At 43.2% G+C, this 22035-nt stretch overlaps 1 protein-coding gene across 2 annotated transcripts in view; it reads right to left on the bottom strand.

The window, feature by feature from the left end:
• The window catches only part of arhgef18b (rho/rac guanine nucleotide exchange factor (GEF) 18b), a 47649-nt gene extending 34014 nt beyond the window's left edge, over positions 1–13635 (bottom strand). Inside the window, exons 1-10 of one of the 2 annotated variants that reach the window (XM_030050395.1) lie at positions 13518–13635; positions 9502–9662; positions 8699–9351; positions 7193–7385; positions 6734–6860; positions 6269–6320; positions 5557–5601; positions 4953–5024; positions 3648–3756; positions 3180–3351 (exon numbers count right to left, since the gene is read on the bottom strand). In XM_030050395.1, coding sequence (XP_029906255.1) covers positions 3180–3351; positions 3648–3756; positions 4953–5024; positions 5557–5601; positions 6269–6320; positions 6734–6860; positions 7193–7385; positions 8699–9351; positions 9502–9662; positions 13518–13593 — 1660 coding nt within the window. In that variant the 5' untranslated portion in view covers positions 13594–13635. The remainder of the gene's footprint in view (positions 1–3179; positions 3352–3647; positions 3757–4952; positions 5025–5556; positions 5602–6268; positions 6321–6733; positions 6861–7192; positions 7386–8698; positions 9352–9501; positions 9663–13517) is intronic. The other variant, XM_030050396.1, reaches the window with a different exon arrangement.
• Positions 13636–22035: the final 8400 nt, after the last annotated feature.

Genomic DNA, 22035 nt, shown 5'->3' with positions numbered 1-22035 from the left:
CTCACATTTATGATGCATCCCACAACATCCCACAGATTATACAGTTCAACAACACCTACATACTGTGAGACACACAGAAATGCACCTGTGGCTCTTCAAAATTATGGTAGATAGAGGCTAGCCTGACACAACAGATCGCACTATTTAAGGGATGTTTTGAGGGGGTGAAACAAAGAGAGAATCATCTTATTTATTGCTATTCCACAATCTTTCAGTGCACTGTACTGGTCTACTTGATTGTTAAATCTGACAATTTCTAACAACCGACTTGACTGAAACAACTAGCTTTAGCAGCTAGCAATCACCTGTTGAGCTGCAACAGATGAACCCAGTCTAAACAAACTAACATTTGCTGAAAAAGTACACAACCTGGAGCGGAGTGAAATGCGTCATTCAGGGATAAAGACAAACACAGCCTGGAAAAAAAAACTTGCCCAACTCTACAAAGTAGTGGTTAAAGTTAACCAGGCTAACTAGCTAGCCTCCTAACCTTATTTTGTTTAGACAAGCGGGGTGTTAATGTTAAACTAGCACGCTGGCTAACAAGCTAACTGGCTAGTAAACGTTAACGGCTGCAAGTGGCTTCTAACGGTAACTGGGCTAATTAACTTACTTATGAGCGACCACTCAGCAGAGGCGAAAATAAGCGGATTTCCACTTGCCAGAAAAACTTACATAAACATGATATAACAGCAAGAGTTCAGCAGCAAACTGCAAAGAGCTGTCGGGTATCCTTAGCATTAGCTGGCTAGCTAGCGGCCAGGATGTCTGGAAAGTCCATTGAGCGAAACAACGGGAGTTATCCACCTGATCCCGCTTGAGACTAACACCACTGCTGCTTACCGTTTCAGCAGGACCCGGGCTTATCTCAGCCAGCTACATCGAAAAGAAGATGTGGTGTGTTCATAAGCCAGATAAATCAGTGCAGCCCCTGAAATCAGTACAAACACGTATTCCACACTCTTCGTTTTGTCCAGTTTTGTGTCCTGCTCTCCACTGGGAACAATTTCTGGCATACAAACGACGCATTCCACAGGCTGATTCTAGGCTGATTCCCCCCAGGGCTTGGTTCAAATTAAAGGGATACTCACTTGTTTTCTCTCGCCTATATGTATGTGACATTAACATGGGTACCAGAAATTAAGAGTCATAAGTTGACTGTTTTCAACAGTTAATAAATGAGAAATTGTCCCAGAGGAAAAAAGAGGGAGGGAGGGAGAGAGACAGTATGTGTAGTAGTGTGTTTGTGTGTGTGTGTGTTTTCTCACTGGTTACTGGTTAATGTTAAATCAAAAGGTAGCAGTGCGGTCTTGAGCACTCTGAATGTGTGGTGCCTTGTGCCTTGTGAAATATGCCAGAACAACTTTGTTTAATAAGCACACTAATCAAAACAGTCATACATTATGCCCCCCGCCCTCCTCCTCCCTCCCTCCGCCTGACTGCGAGATTTATGGCTGTTCTGGAGATATTATGGCTTTTGTCTCCCACAGAGCGCAGGGAGCTCGGTTGAAACTTGCAACAAACGTGCATCTGAAACAATGAAACATCAGTATTGAGCTGAATTGACTTGAACTGGATTCTTGAGAGGTAAAAAATATATTTATATATATACATATAGGCATTTCGAAACACTGCCTCTGCACCTCCTCACACCCTGTGCGATCAAATGTACCCTAATCCGGGGCAAGGAAATGAAATGACAGTAACAGTGAGAATAGTCCCATTTCCTTGTTCTTGGCTGGAAACTTTATTCAGAGATGTGAAATGGACACTGAAACCAGAGCTGCTCATAGCCGAGAGTATCCCTTCTGTTTACAGACACAGTGTCTCTGAAGAGGATTCCCCTTCAGCACCACGTGGCCTACGGGAAGACGGTCTCTGGATTACAATAATGTCAGCAACTGTTGTGACAGAAATCCATGCGGCTGAGCAGACCCGAGCCTGAATATCAGGAGGATTTGAGGAGGAGAGGAGGGGGCTGTTTCATTTTGAAAGCATTAACATCAAGCGCTCAGATAGGGGGACCATTTCAGCTGTGCACATATATGAAGCATTTGGAGCAATGCAGAGAGTCTGCTTTTAACTGTAGTATGTGCTTTTGTATTCACCTGTACAGATTCTCCTCATTTTTTAAATTTCAGTTATAGCTCCAGAAAAGGCTATTTCAAGATGATTTCAAGGGGAAGAGTTTCTGAAAAGTAAAATAAAATATCCTTCCCTTACACTCATTGGCAAACCATTTGTATCTCCAGTTTTGCAATGCAGCATTTATTCTTTGGTCAAGGCATTCCCACTATACTGCCTGTACTAAACAAACAGGGCTATTTCATGTGTCTTTCATCATGTATTGCAGGGCTTATCAGCAGAACTGCAGGCTGCATGGGAGTGGTGTAAGAGTGACAGAAAGAGGAGCCAGGGGGTGTTGAAATGTCCAGCACAGCTCTACTACGAACGGCTGAGTGACGGTGTTGTTCCCTCTGCTCGTCCTCTATATGTTATCATAAACAACTGTGAGAAGACGGTGTGAGTGCAGTAGAAAATAAAAGCAAAAGTAGCTAGATGACTTGTGTAACACTGGTGAGGAGTTGCAGCAGATACTAGACCCCTGATACACTGTCAAGAATGTGCAAAGCTTTGGGCAGGTTCAGCGCGGCTGGCACCTCGGCATGAAATATTTCACAAGTTCAAAGTTCAGCTGCCATTTAAAGAGGATCTGAAAGGGAATAGTAGCTACTTCTCTGCGGAGAGGAGCAGAAAAAAAAAACAAAAAAAACCCAACTGACTGGTGCCCGGTGTGTGATTATCACATTCAGAGTTATGACATAGTTGTGAAGAGGAAGTGAAAACTTTTGTGCTGTTGCATATGTTGTATTTGAAGCTGTGTGTTCAGATACAAGCCTACTGACATAACATGAGTTTGAATACTCATGGATGAAATGATGAATGTTTTTGTTATTCGTCTGGGTATGTTTGTATGAATGGCTTCGTCTGTTTGTTTTTGTGGCCGTGTGTGTGTTCTGTTCTTCTGCGACACGAGAAAGAGAGCGCGTCTGTGGGTTAGTATGTGTAAAAAGTGCCTGGGAGTTGGTATGTGTGTGAGCAGAGCACCTGTGCCAGGGTGTGTGCGCTAGAAAAACAAGCGTGGGTGAGCGTGAAAGTGTGCCTGTGGTGTTACTCACTCACGCACTGCAGGCCATGCTTTCTCTGCAGGGTCTTGCTGCACAGTGAGCAGGTGGCACAGCTGGAGAAAGCGCCTGGCACCAACTGATGCTTGCTGCTGTCACATGCTTTCTCTTTGGGCTCCTTCTCCTTCCCCTTCTCTTTCTGCTGCTCTTTTTCTCGGTTCTTACCCTGAAAAGAACAGGAGGAACAAAGAGACAGGGATGTTTGCATTTACGTTGCTTTCAGCGCTGCACATTTTGCCTGGCTGGGCGTCACATCACATAATTGTATCAGAGGCAGGGTAAATAACAAGGTTTGTGTAAGGAGATTAATGTGATTTAACTGCATGCTCGCAATCAGCTGTTTACACCTGAGGATTTGGTCCTTGTGATATTTAGAAACGTCATCTATGTCAAAATCAAATCAGGTATTATGATAATAATCAGTCAGTGACAATCACACTGGTGTATGTGGTATAGATTTACCTTGTCTTTATTGAAGGAGCCAGTCATCCTGTTTCTCAGAGAGCTGAGCCTTCTCTTCACCTTGGTGCCTTTCTCCACCTTCTCTATACGATCCTCCTCTTCCTCATTCCTGGTGGAAGAAACAGAGGATGAACCACAGTTAGTCTGCCATGTACAAGGTGTGGTAAAGTACAGGAAATACCACCGTAATAGAAATCCATTAGTGTTTTTAGTTCATCACTTATATTTATGCATAATGTATTGACATCACCTGGACTCATAAAGTCATAAAAAAAGCTGCCTTGAAAGCCTTATGTCCCTTAAATGCTCGGTTCAGGATGCTTAAAGGTCCAACAGCTACGTCAACTTCTTGATATGATTTAACACAACACCTGTTGTTGTAAAGTCATCCAAATGATTATAATGTTATAACTGGCAGAAATTTGACCAGTGCCTTTTGGAAAACCCTTCCTCTGAATCAAACAGATTTATTACTCCAGTCTACTTCCTGGTGTAAACCATGTCACATACAACAAGATTGTAATGACTGATTTAAATGGTGGACAACATGCATGGTTATTAATATACACTCACAATAGCCAGCTACTTGCCAAACAAGCCAAAATCTGCGTGTATCCATTATTGCTGGATGTTGCTGAATTTCCAAATCTGGATTTGTGTTCTCCACTGATAGAAATACTGGTTTGCAGTGAATGACACAGTTATAGAGAAGGTTAAGGCCTAACTCCCAGACTGTGTACCATGTCACATTCAAGAACTGAAAGAAAAAAAATGCCCCTTGTGCTGGAAATGAAAGTGGAATTTTTCTGTACTCATTTAAATTTCACTGGATCTGTAAAGGTCTGTCTCATAAACCAAGTCACTACTTCTATATTGCAGACATGTATATACAGCAGATCTAGTCATTCTGCTACACATCTGGGTGATTTGTCTAAATAGAAGCAGCAGCAGTGATGAAAAAAAATGTGACTTTTTCTCCACAACAGGAAATGTAAGCTACGTCGGTGCTGAACCATCAGCACCTTTCACTTTTGTGAGAATTTATTTTGGTGTCACAATTGGTTCGACCATATCCTGTTGTAGATGTTTCCAATAAACCTACTGTATGGCTGACAGATAGTAGCCTTGATGGACTGTTGATACTCCTCCATGCAGAATGGACAAAGATGAGTAAGGCGCACAGCACTGAATAATTAAGCAGTGAATTATGTGAAAAGCACTTTATGGGTTTCTCTATGAAGTTACATGATTTGTGCACATTTCTGTAACTCTAAAGTGCCACAGACTGATGAGGTCAGTACTTACTCATTCGAGAGGAACTCGTACCAAGTGACACTTCCTGAATCCTTGGCCTCTGATCTGTTGTTCTTCTTGGTTCTGTGGAAGACAACCAGATGTCTTGAATCTGTCTAACTTAGATCTCTAACGCTGTGAGTTGCCAACACAGCATGCTGAAGCCTTTAAATACACGACTTAAAGTTTCTCAAAGCTATACTTGTGTTAGTTGTCATGCTTAAATATTGCTGCTGAGCAAAATAAAAAAAACATGTGACAACCAAAGGTGTCTTAGCCAGCAGTAAACAGTTAAGGTTTCACTCAGTTGGGTTTCATTTCCATTTAATTTCAGCATCATCAAATTGAGTTATTTTGGAAAATTTGGAAAATGTATGTCATGTTCCACAGGCAGAGCTATACGGTGCCCCTACTCCAGAGATATTCTCATGCTGTGTTAGTGCACATACATGCAAATGCAAACACACGTGCAGTCGTTATGCATACAGGCGTGTACACGCACACACGCATGCAGGCTCAGTTTGTAGCCTGCCCTGCCCCCGCTGTGGCTCTGAAGACCGGGGTGGCGTTTGTACAGTGGTAGGAGCAAGCAGACCTCCCTCTCCTGTTTACTTACCCATGGTACAGCCTTAGCTCCTGCAGAACTTTCTGTACCTTCAGCCTAAGACAAACAAGACACTGAGACTGAGTGGGGGTGCTGGAGGAGGAGAAGAGAGGAGAGGAGGAGAAGAGAGAGGAGAGGAGAAGAGAGGAGAGAGGGGAGAGGAGAGGAAAGGAGAGGAAAGGAGAGGAGAGGAGAAGAGAGGATAGTAGAGCAGAGGAGAGGAGAAGGGGACTGCTAGGAGCTGAGTGTCAGGTTGTGATTTAGAGAAGAATCCTCCCATGTCTGCTGCATCCACACTTCCCTCAGACACACATACACACCCCCACAGACACCAAGGGGCCATCTAAGGAGCTGGGAGAGATGGCTGGGGGAGGAGGAGGTTGCAGACATGACATGGAGCAGAGATGTCAAGAGGGAATGGGAAAAGCCCCTCTGTTGTGTGGGAGTTAGACAGCTGTACCAGACTACAACACGCTATAACTACAGAACAGTATGTACAGTACACTACTGTACTGAACCACTTCTGAGACAACTTATCAACAATTTGTTGTCTCAGGTGAATCACAAAAGTAGAACACTTTTTTTTTTTTGTAATGGGCATCACTGAAACTGAGCTGTCAGTCTGACTGAAGTTGAATCTGTAGGGGAGATGGATAGTCCAAGTTATGATGGTTATGTAGCCCAACACATGGCAGTCGTCTGATGCGTAACCGTGCACACTTACATATGGTTTTGTCCCTCAGCAGACTGTAGGTTCTCCTCAAGGTCCAGCTCCTCTGCCAGAGAAGAGAGTCACAGAGACACAGAGAAGTCACAAGTACTGTAAGAGCCTCTTGTAACTGCTTATGGACTGGAACCATGACAAATGTGTATGCATGGACTTCCTACACATACATGATGTTTCCACATTTTTCTTGAATCAAGTGTCATTTTCTCTATACTACACGGCTGATCTGCCTTATTATGCCCTGTGTCCACATATTTATATTTGTTTCCAGAAAAAAGTCCTGAAATAAACAAAACTGTATTGAAAACAAGTGGGATTATCTCATCTCACAAGCACATTTTTTTTTCACTTGATTTGATCACTTTGAAAAATACGATTTTACGACTGAACGTGAGTTTTAGTGACTGGTTAACACTGAGATTTTCACAGTGCAGTTATGCAATCACATATGCACATACACACCTCCTGCTGCCCTGGCAGCCTGTTTAGATGTCTCGACAACACGGGAAACGTGTGCAGCACGGGAACATTCGTCTGTGGCGAGGATGTCTGAACGAGAGTACAGATGTCTGCCAGGCGTGCCCGCATCCTGAAATCAGAGGGAAAGTATATACAAGCAGTTTAAAATCATCACATCACACTGCATGTATGCATTTTTCACCCTCACAGCATTTAGCTGAAATACACACAGCCAAAAGCTTTGTTAGTCTTAGCCTTTGTGAGTTTGTCATTTGTTCAAATTTTAGTTAATCATTTACTTTGTTATTGTGGTCTGTCAAATATTTACCTTCATTTTCTGAAAGTGCTGCAAATGACACAGGATGAAATATTCAAGAATTTATTGCATTTATTTAGTGTCCAAAGTGCAAATTAATGCCAAAAAGCATAACGTATCTGAGTGTTGCTGAGGTGGCTTATTACCTTGCCTGTCTCCTTGGCTTTGGGACAGGAGACTCTCCGCCTGGGACCATCTGGCTCGTCCCCCTGGCCAGTCTCAGGGCATGCTGGGCAGTCGTGGGTCTGCTGATGGGAAGATGGGAAGAGACTGTTCTGTCTCTCCTCCTCATCCTCTCTCTCTCCATCACTGTCCATTGCATTGGTGTCCAGACTCAGTCTGGCAACACGGCAGAGAGAGACACAGAGCTCAGGCAGAGTTGATCAAACAATAAAATATATATCTTAACCAGCAGTGAAGCAATAACAACCATGGAACACATGTAGTAAACAGAATAAATTTGGTAAAAAAAAAAATAATATGATGCATATATGAGTAACACATGTGCTCTGTGTTTTCTCTGTGTACATGTCTGCAGCAGCGGTGCATCAGTGTGTTAAAAATACCACTGCACACACAGTGCCCTGAGACTGAGCGACACGCTCTATGACCTGTGCTTACTTTTGTTGTATTTTTCACCTTTGCAAGACGCATTTTGGTGTTCTGCCCACATTCTCACACCATTATAACCTTTCACACTTTTAGCTGTTAAAAAGCTACAAACCAAACTGTGAAACACTCAGCTTGGTTATATGTCTCAGCGAGGAGGAAGTTCTCATTGCTGTGACTGTTCATGTGTGAACAAGCCCCCATGAAATCCTCATGCCTTGTTTGTTTTTTAACCCTCCTGTTGTGTCCAAATTTAGTAGCATCTTTTATGTTTGGGGTCAATTTGACTCCAGCAGTTTAAACCTCCACAAAATTATTATAATTAAAATTGTTACCAAAGTTTATGTGTCAGGTACTTTATGTTTCTTTGTTGACGACCTAAATAGCCCTTTAAATAAAACATAACCCCCCCCACTCCCACTTATACATCCAGTATTCCTATTACGCAACTATGAAAAAATATGCAAATCAGCATAAAATCTCAGTGATTGACCTAATATTGGAAAGAAAGATACAGATTTTTGTTATTTATAACCGATGCGTTACAAAGTGTGTACAGGACATTGAAAACATATCATTATGTGAATTTCATGTTTACCCGGTAGTACCCATTACATTAGGAAAACTCATTAAATATGAAGCCAAAAAAATTATGTTAATCATTTATTTAGAGACGTTAAACATTGAATAGAGTCAAATTGACCCCAAACATAATAGGAGGGTTAAGAGCAACAGAAAAAAAATATTCCATCATAGTGATGAGAAGATTGGCATTTAAGGTTTTTTACTACTTACTTTATTGTATAGTATTGCCTGTATTTTATCTGGGTTTTTTTTTTTTTTAAATATATATATATATTTTCTTGTCTGTAAAGGGTTAAATTCACTTTAAATAAATTTTGACATGACTTATGCCACAATTCTGCCAAAAGCAAGCGATGTTTTGGCATATTTCCATTGGTTCTAATGGGAATCTTCTGAATTTTACTCATTCATCTACACACACGCATCCATTGATCCATCCACCTGTGTGTTCATCCTACCTCCGCCCCAGGTTAATAGGGGATACAGGCACACCCCAGCTGTGCCTGCGAGAGGTTGACATGGATCGGACCAGGATAGGGAAGCTGTCAAGGTCTTGGTCTTCATCTAACTCCTTAGCTGGATGCCCCTCTACTCCGCCTGGTCCCATCATCCCCTGTGGTACCACTTCTGCGGTGTATTTTCCTGACTCCATAGATCCCAATAGTCCATTCAGATTAATTGTCAAACTAAGCCCCACTGCAGGGTCTTCACAGTCACAGCTGTCAATGATGCAGCCTGGCAATGTCCGAGGACTAAGCTGGGTGATCACAAAGCTGGTAGAGGGTTCTTGTGATCCTCCTCCAGGCTGTCTGTGGGGGGAGGGCAGATGTGCATTGGCCTGAGGGCAGTGTGTGCTCAGAGAAGTTTGTTCAGGCCAGCTGATAGCGGGACTGTCCGTGCTCAGAGACACCTGAGGGCCCACAGTCCGGGTGGGGCTGTCCGGTGCTGTGGGTACTGTGGATGCTGTAGACTGTGAAGGAAGCAAGCCTCCTTCCAGGTCTCTGAAGAACTCAGAGTCTTTGAGAGAGGAGCTGAGGCCCAGCAGGTCCTCCACACTGCTTTCCACCTCCACACCAGGGTAGTCGTAATCACTGACTACTGAGCAGGTATCCTGGAAAGGAAGGGAGCCAAAGCAGAGGAAAGGAAGGGAACATTAAGGGGATAAAGGAGGGAAAGGACGGGAACGATGTGAACAATGCGAGAGAGGAGAAAGAAATATGAAAAGGAATATGATGCAAAGGCAGAAGAGTGCGTGCTTTACCTCATCCTCGTTGGTGTTACTGAAAAAGACATCCTCAGCGATAGAAGCAGGAGACAGTGAGGAAGAGGACCCTGTCCCAGCTACACTGGGGGCAAATGGCTGACCGCTCAGCTGGGCACCAGGCGGCTCACAGGACTCGCTACATGGCTTACACTCTGATGCTGAAAAACAGTGGATATGGGAAGGTAAAGGTAATGAGCTATACCTTTACTTTAAACATTTTCAGTGTAATGCAATACCTTCACCAAGGCCACATGGAACACACAGCGTAAAAACAACAACATTACTGTAAAGCACCTGTGTAATCAATTTGGGCAATTGTGTGTGTAATGGAACAAAGCTCAGTTACAGCCCCTGACCCCAGCCTCTCCCTGAAAGCTCCTTTACATTTCCATTGCATAAACAGATTCCTTGATTCACATGATGCCACAAACCACCGTCACCACTGGCAACCGCCCGGTGACCCAGCATTAGTTTCCATGTCAGTGTTGGAGAGCTGGAGCTTATTCCTTAGCTGTGCTGAGAAGCTGCTTAAGGTGCAGCGTGGAGCTCTGAACACTAAAAACAAACCATATGAAGGAGGAGTGGAGGCACAGATAGGCTAAGGCATTGCATATTTTGGGTGTGAAATGTTAATATCTGTTGCATTTCATATCGGAAAAGCAAAATTTACATTGTGATCTGATATTCGGTAACATTCACAATGACCGGTGCCTTGACCACTGCTGTGTTTACCTACACAACGTTCCTGTGTGTCTGATAGTATCTGAAGAGTCTATTAAGGCATCTGAGAGGCCCGTGTGCACTGTAAGGATTTCAGCCACCGTGCCCATCTAAGTGATGTTACATAAGACAAACTTCAAACTTCTGTGAACCCAAGCCTAATGGCTGCTTGGCTCTAAAAGGCCTGACTCAACTCTCACTGTGAAGAACTGTCCTGACAGTTGACAGTTTCCTTTTTCTGATGAAAACTAGATCTATGGTTTAACATAGATTCTGCACCACAAATCTTAGTTTTATCATATCCTTGACTTCACTAAGGAGGGAATGATAAAAGACACTCAAAAGCAGCTTGTGAATGATGATTCCCAGGCCAATAAAGCAGAGGTATAGTATAAGACTAGGATTATAGATAAAGTTGAGGGGCCTAACCCTTTAAATAATCTTGAATTGAAATGAAAGGCATTAAATATGAATGAAAACAAAACTGAAGAATTCATGAAGTTCCCTGCAGGACCCCCGGCTCCAGTTAAAGAGATCTGTGTGTGACGGTGATGTTAGCAGCAGACAGTCACCTCCACTTTTATAATGTGGTGACTGGAAGAGAGCTCCGGTATTGAAATGAAGTGCAGCTCTCAGCTGGGCCACACTCGGAGCCCGACACCATGTCCTGTTATAAACCAGCAGCATCCACTCCCCTCCTCAGAGCGGCAGCCAGAGATGCTCTCACATAAACACACAGATGGACATAGATCTATTTTCTATATTACTAAATCACCGGCGCAGTGGATGGCAAGGTCCCCGCTGGAGGGAGAATTTGTTTGCGTCCAAATCTCACTCGTGTGAAGTGTAAACTGAGACGGCTGTTGCAGACACCGCCGCTGCTGCTACTGCTTGATGCTGTCTTGTAGTGCTGCTGTAGCCTTTTATGGTTGGCCTCTCATATCTGCTAATACATCACAGAGGGATGAAACAAGTGCGTGCCCAGGTGCGTGCACGCACTCATGTGTGTGTGTGTGTGTGTGTTTGTGTGTGTGTATGTGTGTGTGTGTGTGGCTTCCCAGGTTCTCCATGAGGCTTTTGGCTCTGTCATAGTCAGTTGTTTTTCTGGCTGCTCACATTAGTACAGTACCTCTAACTGGTCTGGTATTAAAACTACTGTATTTTATCATTTGAAATCACAGAAAGCCCCATAAAGAGTTGATTTTTTTTTTTTTTTAAAGTGAGCTCACTTAAACTGTATGTTTTCCATAAAAGCAGGGTTATGAAACTGTATTAAATAATCATAATCATGTTGCCAAACTAGATAAAAGCTGGATAGGGTGCTGTTGTGTGACACATACACTATACAGTGGTGTAATGTAGAGTTACCTAAGACGATTATTGGAAATGCTCTAGTTTCTCTACTGTGGCATATAAGTTCTCCTTATTTCATTCTATAAAAATATTCAACAATTCAGTGTGGAAAAAGAAACAATATCAACAAAGTAATTTTGACCAAAAAAAATTGCTTCAACTCTCAGCTTGTATGAACAACTAAAACAATATGATTTTTTTTAAACTTGTTAACATGTAAAGCCCTTTGAGACTGTAAACAGTGATATTGGCTTTAAACAAAGTTGAACTTAAACCTGTACCTTTTTTTTTTTTTTTTTTTTTTTTAATTTTCATTGGTAAGCACGGAAATAAAACGACTATGTTATGCATGGTGTCGACTGTTTGTGCCCACATATGAGTCAAACGTGTAGTGCAACACCAAGTGTTTTCTTAGAGCTGCCTGAAAAAGAGGACATTTCATCTTTTGCAAAGAGAAGGAAATGACATTGCGTCTGCCAGAAAGCACCATCACATTTTCACCATTACAATCACAAGCTCCATTTCAATCACATGGGGAAATGGGACATCATATGATCCGGTTTGTTCATTACGTACAGCGCAAGGAGGGAGTTATTAAAAGCCTCTGTATTTACAATAGGAGGTAGATTTGTCTATAGATATGTTCCCAGCAGAGTCAGTGGTATAATAAACACCTTGCTCAATAGGGTTAAGATGACTGTGACACACACACAGGCACACACACACACACACACACACACACACACACACACACACACACAGATGGAGCACATATGCAGCCCTGTTGCAGAAACTGCAGATGACAAAAGATAAAATCTCACTCGCACGTCATTCAGCATTAACACGCTATTCGGTACCTTTCTTGTTGTTTGGGCTGAGGCTGTGGCGACCATTCAGTACCTGGATGATTCATGTACCGTGTGCAGGTATGGTGGGATCTGAGTCTGTTTGTCTGTGTATGTGTGTGTGCATGTATGTGTGATTGTGTGTGTGTGATTGTGTGTGTGTGTGTGAGCATGTGTGTGACAGATGTTGTGTGTAGGTGAGAGCAGAACACAGAGGCTGTTAGATCTGAGGTCAGAGCACACATCAAAACAACTGTCATCTTACAGATCCTCTTTGATCATGTATTCATTAGACCAGTGTTTCAAAGCAGCGAGCGCCCGGCACCGAGCAGTTCGAGTGAAATGGAAGCTTCCTATACAACTTCAGCGTGTCGAACACATCACCCTCCTCTGATGCTAACAGCACCAGACAAAGGCTGGGGGGAAAAACAAAAAAATTGAGAAGTTTATTGTTTCTGTGGTGCATAAAGCAACACTTTTCAAACTTCCTTTCCAGGGTGCTGCATCAAGCGCCATTTAACTAAACTCCTTTTTTCAGGCAATTAACCCACCAGTCTACAGTATTTTATAAAATCTTATTTTGCAAAGCTTTGGAAATGCTACAGCATCCAAATATAGTCAATGACAGTTACCAAATGATCATTTTCCAATCAGAGGCTACATTTTTTAACTTCAGGGACCATTTCACCTTTCCTGTGACCTATTTCTAAGTCATAACCGCAGCTTTTAAAAACACTGGTGTGTGATACATAAGTTGAGTGATTAGAAATGACTCATTGCAATTGCAATTGCCGAACGTTACAAAGCCTCAACAGACAAAACTGCAACCGTTGATACACCGCAAACATCGAGGCCAGCCACATCTCTGTGAAAGAGAAGTGAATGAAAGAGGCCAGGGAGTTGAGAAGCAGAGAGGTGAGAGCGAAGACAGCAAGAGAGAGCCAAAAGCGGGCTGAAGCACATGTCACGCACTCTCCACCTCACAGGTTCACGTCTCGTACATGACCTCTGCTGCATGTCATCCCCTCTCTGTCCTCCCTTACCTCCACTGCGTGATGCCACTTCAACGTGAAATGAGACCCTAGACCTGCGTACCTCTCTTGAAGGACCATCTCTTCATCCAGAGTTTGGAGAAGGAGGGCCAGGAGTTGTTAAGAGGTGAGTCCGCCATGGGAGCAGCGCAGCGGGGGAGGCCAGCTGGAGCCGGGGCTCGCTCACACTGGAGCTCTGGCAACCAGCGAGAGAGAGAGAGAGAAAGAGAGAGAGAGGGAGGGAGAGGGAGAGCACAGGACCGAGGGGTGAGGGGGAGGGGGGCAGGGGATGCCAGACTGGAGGGAGGGGAGTCAATTAGTATAAGGGAGAAAGAAGCCTATATGTGTGTGTGTGTGAGTGAGAGAGAAAGCAAGAAAGACAGAAAATGAAAGAGTAAGAGTGAGAATCCAAGGCTTGGATCAGGGAGCTGGTGGCTGGGGATTACCTGACTAGAGGCTCCAGTACAAGAGGTCAGGGTGGGGGGTGAAAGAAAGAAAGAAAAGAAAGAAAGAAAAAGAAAGAAAGAACAGTATACAAGAGAAGTAGTGAAGGTAGAGCAGAGGTTTGTTTTGGACATGCCGGCCATCTGTAGTGTGCACTATAAAGCGATGGGAACATGAACCCTCGCTGACTCCGGGCGTTTTGAAAGCTCATTGGATGAAAGGCGAGCCACGGGAGGCGCGGGGCAGCAAAGGGTTTAAAGGTGAAGCGGCATTAGAGAAAGAGAAGGGGAGAAGTGTAGCGGTGAATTAATCGAGACTGTCAGGTTTAAGCAGCGCATGGTTGTCTGTCACGCTGTTTCTCTCTCTCACTCTGACTCGCGGGGAATGTGATCAGCAGATCAGCTGCAAGGGGAGCAAAACTGAAGTGGTTCAAAATGCAAACCCAGTATGAAGAATGGTCATTACAGGGGGAGGATTTATGCATTAATAACGGCTAGATCTATTAGATGGGCAGCTATTACCCTTGACAACTGTTGTACCACTGCGCTTCCTAATTTGCACAAGTGTAACCATCGATGACTGTCAAATTCAGCCCAGTGCACATCAAGTGGAAAAGTCCCCCTACTTTCCCACAGACAGTTGAAGTGGCACACTACACCAGGCGAGTGGAAACAACGCTCTTCTCTCAGTTCATAGACAATGCTTAGATGTGCTTTTACATACAGAAATGGTCAAGTACACGGCACAACAGCAAAAAAAAAAAAAAAAAAAAAAAGACAATGAGAAAACTACTCACATGCAATTATAGGTGGCAGATGACAGCGTAAATCCCATCAGTTGTCCAGAAAGTAACCAACAGTGACGAGCAAAGAGCAGACAAGCGCTCTGGGCCTGTTTTGTGTGACTTACAGTCCGTACAGTGAGTGCACAACACCAACCACAGGATCTCAACACTGCTTCCTCTTTTTTCTCATTCTCTGTGCCCTTCCACATGAAGACAAAACGAAACTCTGTGGCTCTCACACATCATTGCCTATTTGAAATGTAGCAGCGCACACAGGGGCTGGGGTGACACACACTTTTTTTTTTTTTTTTTTTTTTCTGAGAGGAACTGTGGCTTTTACTTTGAATCCTTTGTTGACAGTGACGGACCTGTGCACACACTCTCTGGATTACAGCTCAGATGGTCTTCATCACCTGAGACACTCTCAACACCCATTCAGCAGGTTCAGTCGTGATGGTTGAATATTCTAGGTGCACACACACACACACACACACACACACACACACACAGAGCTACCACAGAGATCATGACCTTGATGTGCAGGCCTGCCTCCTGCATGTCAGAGTCTCTGCCGGTTACGCCTGCCTGCACTCAGAAACGGGGTTAGGTGGAACTTGCTGCGTTCATGGCGGTTTCTGTGACACCGCGTAGGTAGAGTCAAACTTTGATGCCGCTGCTCATTATCTTCCACTTTGAGATCCGAGCGTGTGCATGAATGGATGCTGCAGGCCTGGCACGGGGAGGGCGTGAGAGCCTGCAGTTTTCACTCAACTCAAAGGCAGTGAGACGTGGTGAAGCATTTAAAGGACTACATAAAAAGTGGAAAGAAGATGTTACAGGTGTTGAGAGGAGGCAGAATAATATTGATTATTGTTGTCCCGTTTATCTAAAATAAATATGCCTAAACATTTAGATTAAAACTGAAGAGACTGTCTGCTGATAGTAATCTCTTCTTTGTACTTGTGTTATCATTTCCTCTGATTGTTGATGTTCCTAAAGCAGACCCAACAGCACGCTCAAGAGGAGACAAGCCTCCACTGCAGCAGAGGCAGAGGTTAAGTGGGAGGGCAGCGGTGGATTAACCAGCGAGTTTTTTTTTTTTTTTTTTACCTCCAGTGTTAGAGCAGCTTGGGGAATCTGGGCAGGGAAAAACAAAATAAGAATCGCTGTCTGCGGCTCTCACAGAATGCTGTACCCTTGAGCAAGGCACATCCAGTGATTTGCTCTGGTGGAGTGTTTCATGAGGACGAGCTGTGAGGATGAGGCAGGGCAGAGTGTACATTCTCAGAAAAAAACATTTCTTGGTTATGTGACAACTGGGAAAAAATGAAATAAAATAATCTGACTATGGCACTGTTTTCATGATTGTTTCTGGTTTTGTTTCTGACCTGAAAAAAATAAACAAATAAATAAATAAGTGTAATTTGCAATGAAAATGTAGTGTGGGAGTATCAAAAAATTTCACCAAAACATAAAAATATAGACAAAAAAATAAACTTGCTGACTGGTTTCATCCCTCAATTTGTGGTTACATGCAACTTTCTGTGGATAAAGAGTGTGAGAAGACACATATTCTCCAATAATTTTATTCATAATTTTAATATAAACAGTTAATTGTTGAATAATTTACACACAGCAAGATTTTTATTTTCATATCATTCCAACATTTTCTGTACATGTCACTGCTTGGCTCTCCTTTGAAAACATAGAAAAAATAAATTGTCAAGCGTTTATTTAGTCATGGCACATTTTTGATCCTGTACAATATGCATGTATTTCTGTTTGTGTGTTTTGTGTTTGTGTGTCTGTGCGTGCGTATGTGTGTGTGTGTGTGTGTGTGTGTGTGTGTGAATATGATGATATATGTGATACATAAAGATAATGGCACATTTGGATCCAGTGTGAGGGATGAAGCAATCTCTGTGGTTGTGGGCTGGGTTTTTTTTTTTTTCTTTTTTCTTTTCTTTTTTTTTTTTTGACATACTGTACATACACACATACACCTGCCGTCTGCATACGCACCGATGTTTCAAACATAATGTATACACAACAGATCCCAATTAATACATCAGCATATCCATTTGACAATAAATGACATTACGCTTAATAAAGAGGTATCCTGCAAGACTACACACAGCATTCTGGGGGAAAGAAGAGTGGGGAGGGGGGGAGAAGGGGCACCGCTGTGCACCAACATAGAGAGAGAGAGAGAGAGGGAGAGAGAGAGGGAGAAAGAGGAGAAGCAGCGATCAGAGAACACAAAGAAAGCCATGGTAAAGACTTCAACCGAGGACAATACAGACACAAGTCTATCGATAATAAACGACATACAGCACAGGAGCCAGGACAGACAGATACAAGGCGTTGTTGTTGCTGTGGAAACTGGAGCAGACCACTGAACTGACAGGTTAACTTCGAAGAGACCCTTTAGAAAGAAGTGGCTGCTTTGCCTCAAGCCTGTTTCTTTGGACGATGAATTGACCGGTTTGTGATGTAACAAACAGGCTCAGGTCGTCGGCGGGGAGGAAGGGGGGGGGGGCTACGACGATACACACCCCGCCCGCCTCGAGCAAATGAACCCAAACTTGCAAAAGTGGCACCTCAGTAACACAAAGCCGACACCACACTTCAGAGCCGAGGATCCCAATCACTATTCTTTTTTTCCCCTCACGGCCAAATGGGTATTTTTAAGCGGCGTGTGTGTGTGTGTCTCTCATCAATAAAGCAACAACAATAACAACAAGGAGAAACAGTTCATCATCATGCTGACAGACGACATTTAGTACATAGTTCATAGAGAGGTGAAAGTGTTTTGTCTTTATACAGAGAGCTCAGCAGCCACCTCAACACTTTTTACAGTCTCCTTACTGGACTGGGACGTCGGTAAAGAACACACTTCCTTCCTCCTTTAGCTTATTCACGGTTTCATCACTTTTTCCCCTCGCCCTCTAACAACGTGCAGTGGTCTTTTCCAGTTTTTCACATCAAAAAGAAAAAAAAAACAAAAAAAAACAAAATAAAACAAAACAAAATAAACACTTGCAAACTAAACATCATGTCTCTGTCCACTCATCAGAAACAGTAATATTTTTTTCAATTCCATACAACATCTGTGATATTTGTGATACAGGAAAGGCTTTCTGGACAACATGCTGAGGTGACTTGGTGGGGGTGGGGGTGGGGGCGTGGTTGGGGTCGGGGGTCAAAATGCATGACGTCTTGTCGGCCAAACATTCGGAACATGCATCGCATCGAGAACGGGGTTCACTTCGGAACAGTTCAGGCCACATTATGTCTTGTTACACAGGGTAAAAGCCCTCAGACTGGAGTTGTGCTGCTCCCTTAAAAGTACATGGACAGACTCTACTCTGCTCTTTTCTGTGTAGTGGGGTAGTGTCATCATGAGCGAAAAAAAAAAAAAAATCTATCTTTTTAATTTTATTTAGAAAAAGTTATATACACATTGATAACAACGTTAAATTCATAATGTACAAGAGTAGTAAAAGTTTACAGTCAGAAAAAAGTAATTGTATTTGCCCTCCCTATTTTGGCTAAAAAAAATAAAAATAAAAATAAAAATCAACATCTCTAAAATGTAATACTTTTTTCTTTGCTTTTAAAACAATAATACATACAATGCTTTGTTCTCACCCTGCACTGCGTTTAACTAGCATGCTCTGTCCGACCGCGTCTTAGGTCATCAGAGTTCAACAAAACAAACCTAAACTTCCCTAAATCAAGTGCTTTCATTTTCAGAAAAGGGGATATCGGCTGCTATTTACAGTTTGGAGCTTATCAATTAATTCTTTTTGCGAAAATTGACAAGTGAGTGCATTTCAAATGGGACGTTAATACGCCCCCAAATGTCATGCAATCACTTGTTGCTCATTGTACGTTTTTTTTTTTTTTTCTTCTTCTTTCACATGTGCTTTGGGGCATCGCTGTCAAAACAGATCGATGATGGCTGCTGGGAAGCGAAATCAATTAGCGTCAAATTAACAAGCTGTCTGCTGGTATAGATGGTTCGTTTTCCATGCACAAAGCAAACCAGAGCTTAGCAGAGTAGAGACACGAGTTCAACGTGGTGTTTTCTTTTTCTTTTTTGGTTTAACACCATGAACATCATCATTCACATAATCCCAAATTACAGTATGATATCGCCAAGCAGTTAAGAGTGTTTGCCTTTTCTCTGCAGCTACGACTAAAGAAAAACCCATCTCCTGTCTACAGAATGCATAAAAAACAGAACTCCTGTGTGTTTTCTTTGAATTTTTGGAGGTGAGTAATCCTCGAGTGATTGGTGGAGACATGCCAGTCGGTGATGGTTCAGCTGGGTGGGGGGGACAGGGTGGGAGGGGTCAGGAGGGCGGTCAGTCTGAGCAAGGCACTATGGGTCGGGGCCCTGTTTGCTTTGCCACCCCTGACCTGTATCACTCCCATCCAGCCACTAGGGGGCAGTCCAAACCACATCACATCAGAGTCAGAAGAGGATGTTTTTACTCCTGATCTTGATTATCTTGACTGGGGGGGCGGGGGATTGATATTATGAAAGGGTGTTTGGGTTTTTGTTGTTGAAAACTTGTCATAGGGCTTTAACATCTCCATCATCTTCTCCAAGGATTGCTGAGAACTTCAGCCAGAGTAGATAAAAGGTAGGTAGGTAGCTCTTCTTCCTCCTCATCCTCTTTCTCCTCCAATCACAAAGCATCGGGCCGCCTCCCTGAGACGAAAGTTACAATCTAGATTTTCATGTCTGTTAATAGTTCTTATGGCACACAGGATTGTCCCAGTCCAGCTCTCCTCTGTGAGGAAGGGGGGGAGGGAAGGGAAGGGGCGGGCGGGGGTGCGAGGGGTGGGGAATCCTCCTCTTTAAAAACTTTTTGACCAGCCCAGACATCAACGTCCCGATCAGCCAAAACACATCCAATACATGGCATCAGAAAATAATGGTCATCTTTTTGATATTCACAGTAGAAAAAAATTACACAAAAAGGAAAAAAAAAAATCTGGGAAACGACATCTGAACAGAGAAACAAACAAACTGACAAAGACTGGAGGAAATATGGAAAGGCCTTGGGATTTGAATGCTGACTCTTTTGACCAAGGAGAGATAGACAGAGAGAGAGAGACAGCGTGAGAGTGAGAGAAAGAGAAAGAGAGAGAGTGAAGATGAGGAATAGGACATCCTGTTCCAACAGATAACAAGTGAGGGCATCGACAGAACAGGTTGGTCTAGATGTGATCAAATAAAGTGTCCAGAGCTTGGATGGCCTTGGCCACAAGCTGGTGATCACAGATATGCATCGAGAGTCAAGACATTCCCATCGTTTTTATATCTGACTCATGCTGACGTCACATCCCCAGAAACCAGTAGCGCCGCTGCTGCAGCACAGTCAGTCCAGAGCAGTCGGTACAGACCAGGTTAGTGTCTTGATAGGAAACGGGCGACAGACGTACTAGAACTGCGCTCCTTCTTCCAGCGCCCAGGGGAAGCAAAGCTCACGAGTCATTTGGTAGCACTAATCAAAAGGACAGACCGCCCGTCATAATGCCACCCTCCTGCCTGATTTACTACAATGTTGTAGGTTTAAATCTAAGCAGAGGGATAGCACTACGTCTTGACATGTTGTGCTTAAACCATTCTGTTTCACAGAGGACTGTCTATGAGCAAAACATCTGGCCAAAACATCGGCCCCCATAATTTGAACACATTGTAGTGGTCTTGGGCAAAGTCTCTGTCCGAAGGTTGCAGAGCTTCCCGCTGGGACACAGGGAGAGTAGGGAGTGGAAGGAGGAGACGTAGTGGGGAAAAGAAATTCAGCAGTTTTGATAATGTGCTCTGAAACTTGGTTTGATATCATCTGAAATGATGGGATACTGAGCAACTGATGGGGATGATTTAGGCTCTTTAGACTGATTCCTCCATATGCACTGAGGTAGACTCTGGCCAAACACAAAGACGACAACAATTACTAACTAACTAGCACTCCTTCTGCTCGTCACTAGCTACTCCACCTGTACAAAAACAAACTAGGCTTTTAAATCGCTCCACTCCGAACACCTTAAAAATGCTTCGACTAAAAAGCTAACTGGGTTCTTCTTATACAATGACAATGATCATAATAAAATAAATAAGATATCTGGTATTTCAAAGATATGGGCACCATCTCAATTAAAAATTGCATATGTGTGTGTACACCACCACAAGATAAGAAACATAGGTCAAAGGTCAAGACGAGATGTCCACCATTTTTTTCTTTTGTCAAGGTCATGTACACACAACCAAAGGGCATCAGTTCTTTTTTTTTTCTTCTTTTTTTCTAGTTTCATTTTCCAAACTATGTCACAGATTATTTACAAAGTACAAAAGCCCCAAGACTTTACTTTTTCAGAATAATTCTCTAAAATCTATGTCGTACATCATACCCTTAGGCGTGTCTGAGTGCCAACATGGTGGTTTAACAACAGCACAGACTCTGGCCGATCCACAGTGTCGTCACTAAAGCACTGAGTGAACTTGCTGTTCAAACCTCACACTGACAACAAGCTGACAGAAACTGACACACTCTCCTGAAGACTTGCCTCTCCTCGCAAAGAAAACAACTCCAACCTAAAAAGACAACTTGAGTTCCACAATGTAGATGCAGTTTCTATCTCTATGCCTCTTCTGTCCCGTGAAATAATATGTGGAGAGAGCACAGAGGCGCGCGCGTGTGTGTGTGTGTATGTGTGTGTGTTTGTGTTACACTAGTCAATATCACTAGCCTGGACGTGGCTCTGGGTTTGAGAAGGCACTGGTAAAAGATGGAGGCAGCTTCTCCGCTCTGTATGACTCCAATTCTGTGGGTTCTACGTTGTTGACAGAAAGCCGCCAACACTTTGGCTATAGTATAAGTGCTGAATGCTGATTGGCTAGATTGGCTATCACACTGGTCTATGTGTTCAGAACAGAATGTTCACTTCCACTCGTCTGCTGACTTCCCGTGTCTACGTGGACGACACATCTAGACGTGGTTAGAGAGTGAGGGGAGAGGGGATTACTGTGAAGATCCATGGAGATCCAGCAGGCCCTGCTGTGAAACTCTGGCAGCATTTAGGCTCTTCATGACAGTGGTAATGAATTAATTACACAAAAATATAGGGTCAGCTATGAGGGCTTGAGAAATCTGTCGCTTTGTCTCGCATGATGAGGGTATAAGTGACAGGAATGTTTCTGATTCCCGGCAAGAAGGGACAAACATGTTGCCGAAAAATATACTCTGACTTCTAGAAAATGTAATGATTAATTTCTGCTTCTTGAAGGTTCAAGAAAATGTTTTCTGCCACCAGATATTTAAGAAATAAGAAGTCAAGT

Source organism: Myripristis murdjan, chromosome 4, assembly GCF_902150065.1.
Source record: "Myripristis murdjan chromosome 4, fMyrMur1.1, whole genome shotgun sequence".
NCBI lineage: Eukaryota > Metazoa > Chordata > Actinopteri > Holocentriformes > Holocentridae > Myripristis > Myripristis murdjan.
Note: the sequence above shows the minus strand (reverse complement) of the source record. Positions and strands in the feature narration are given on the sequence as shown.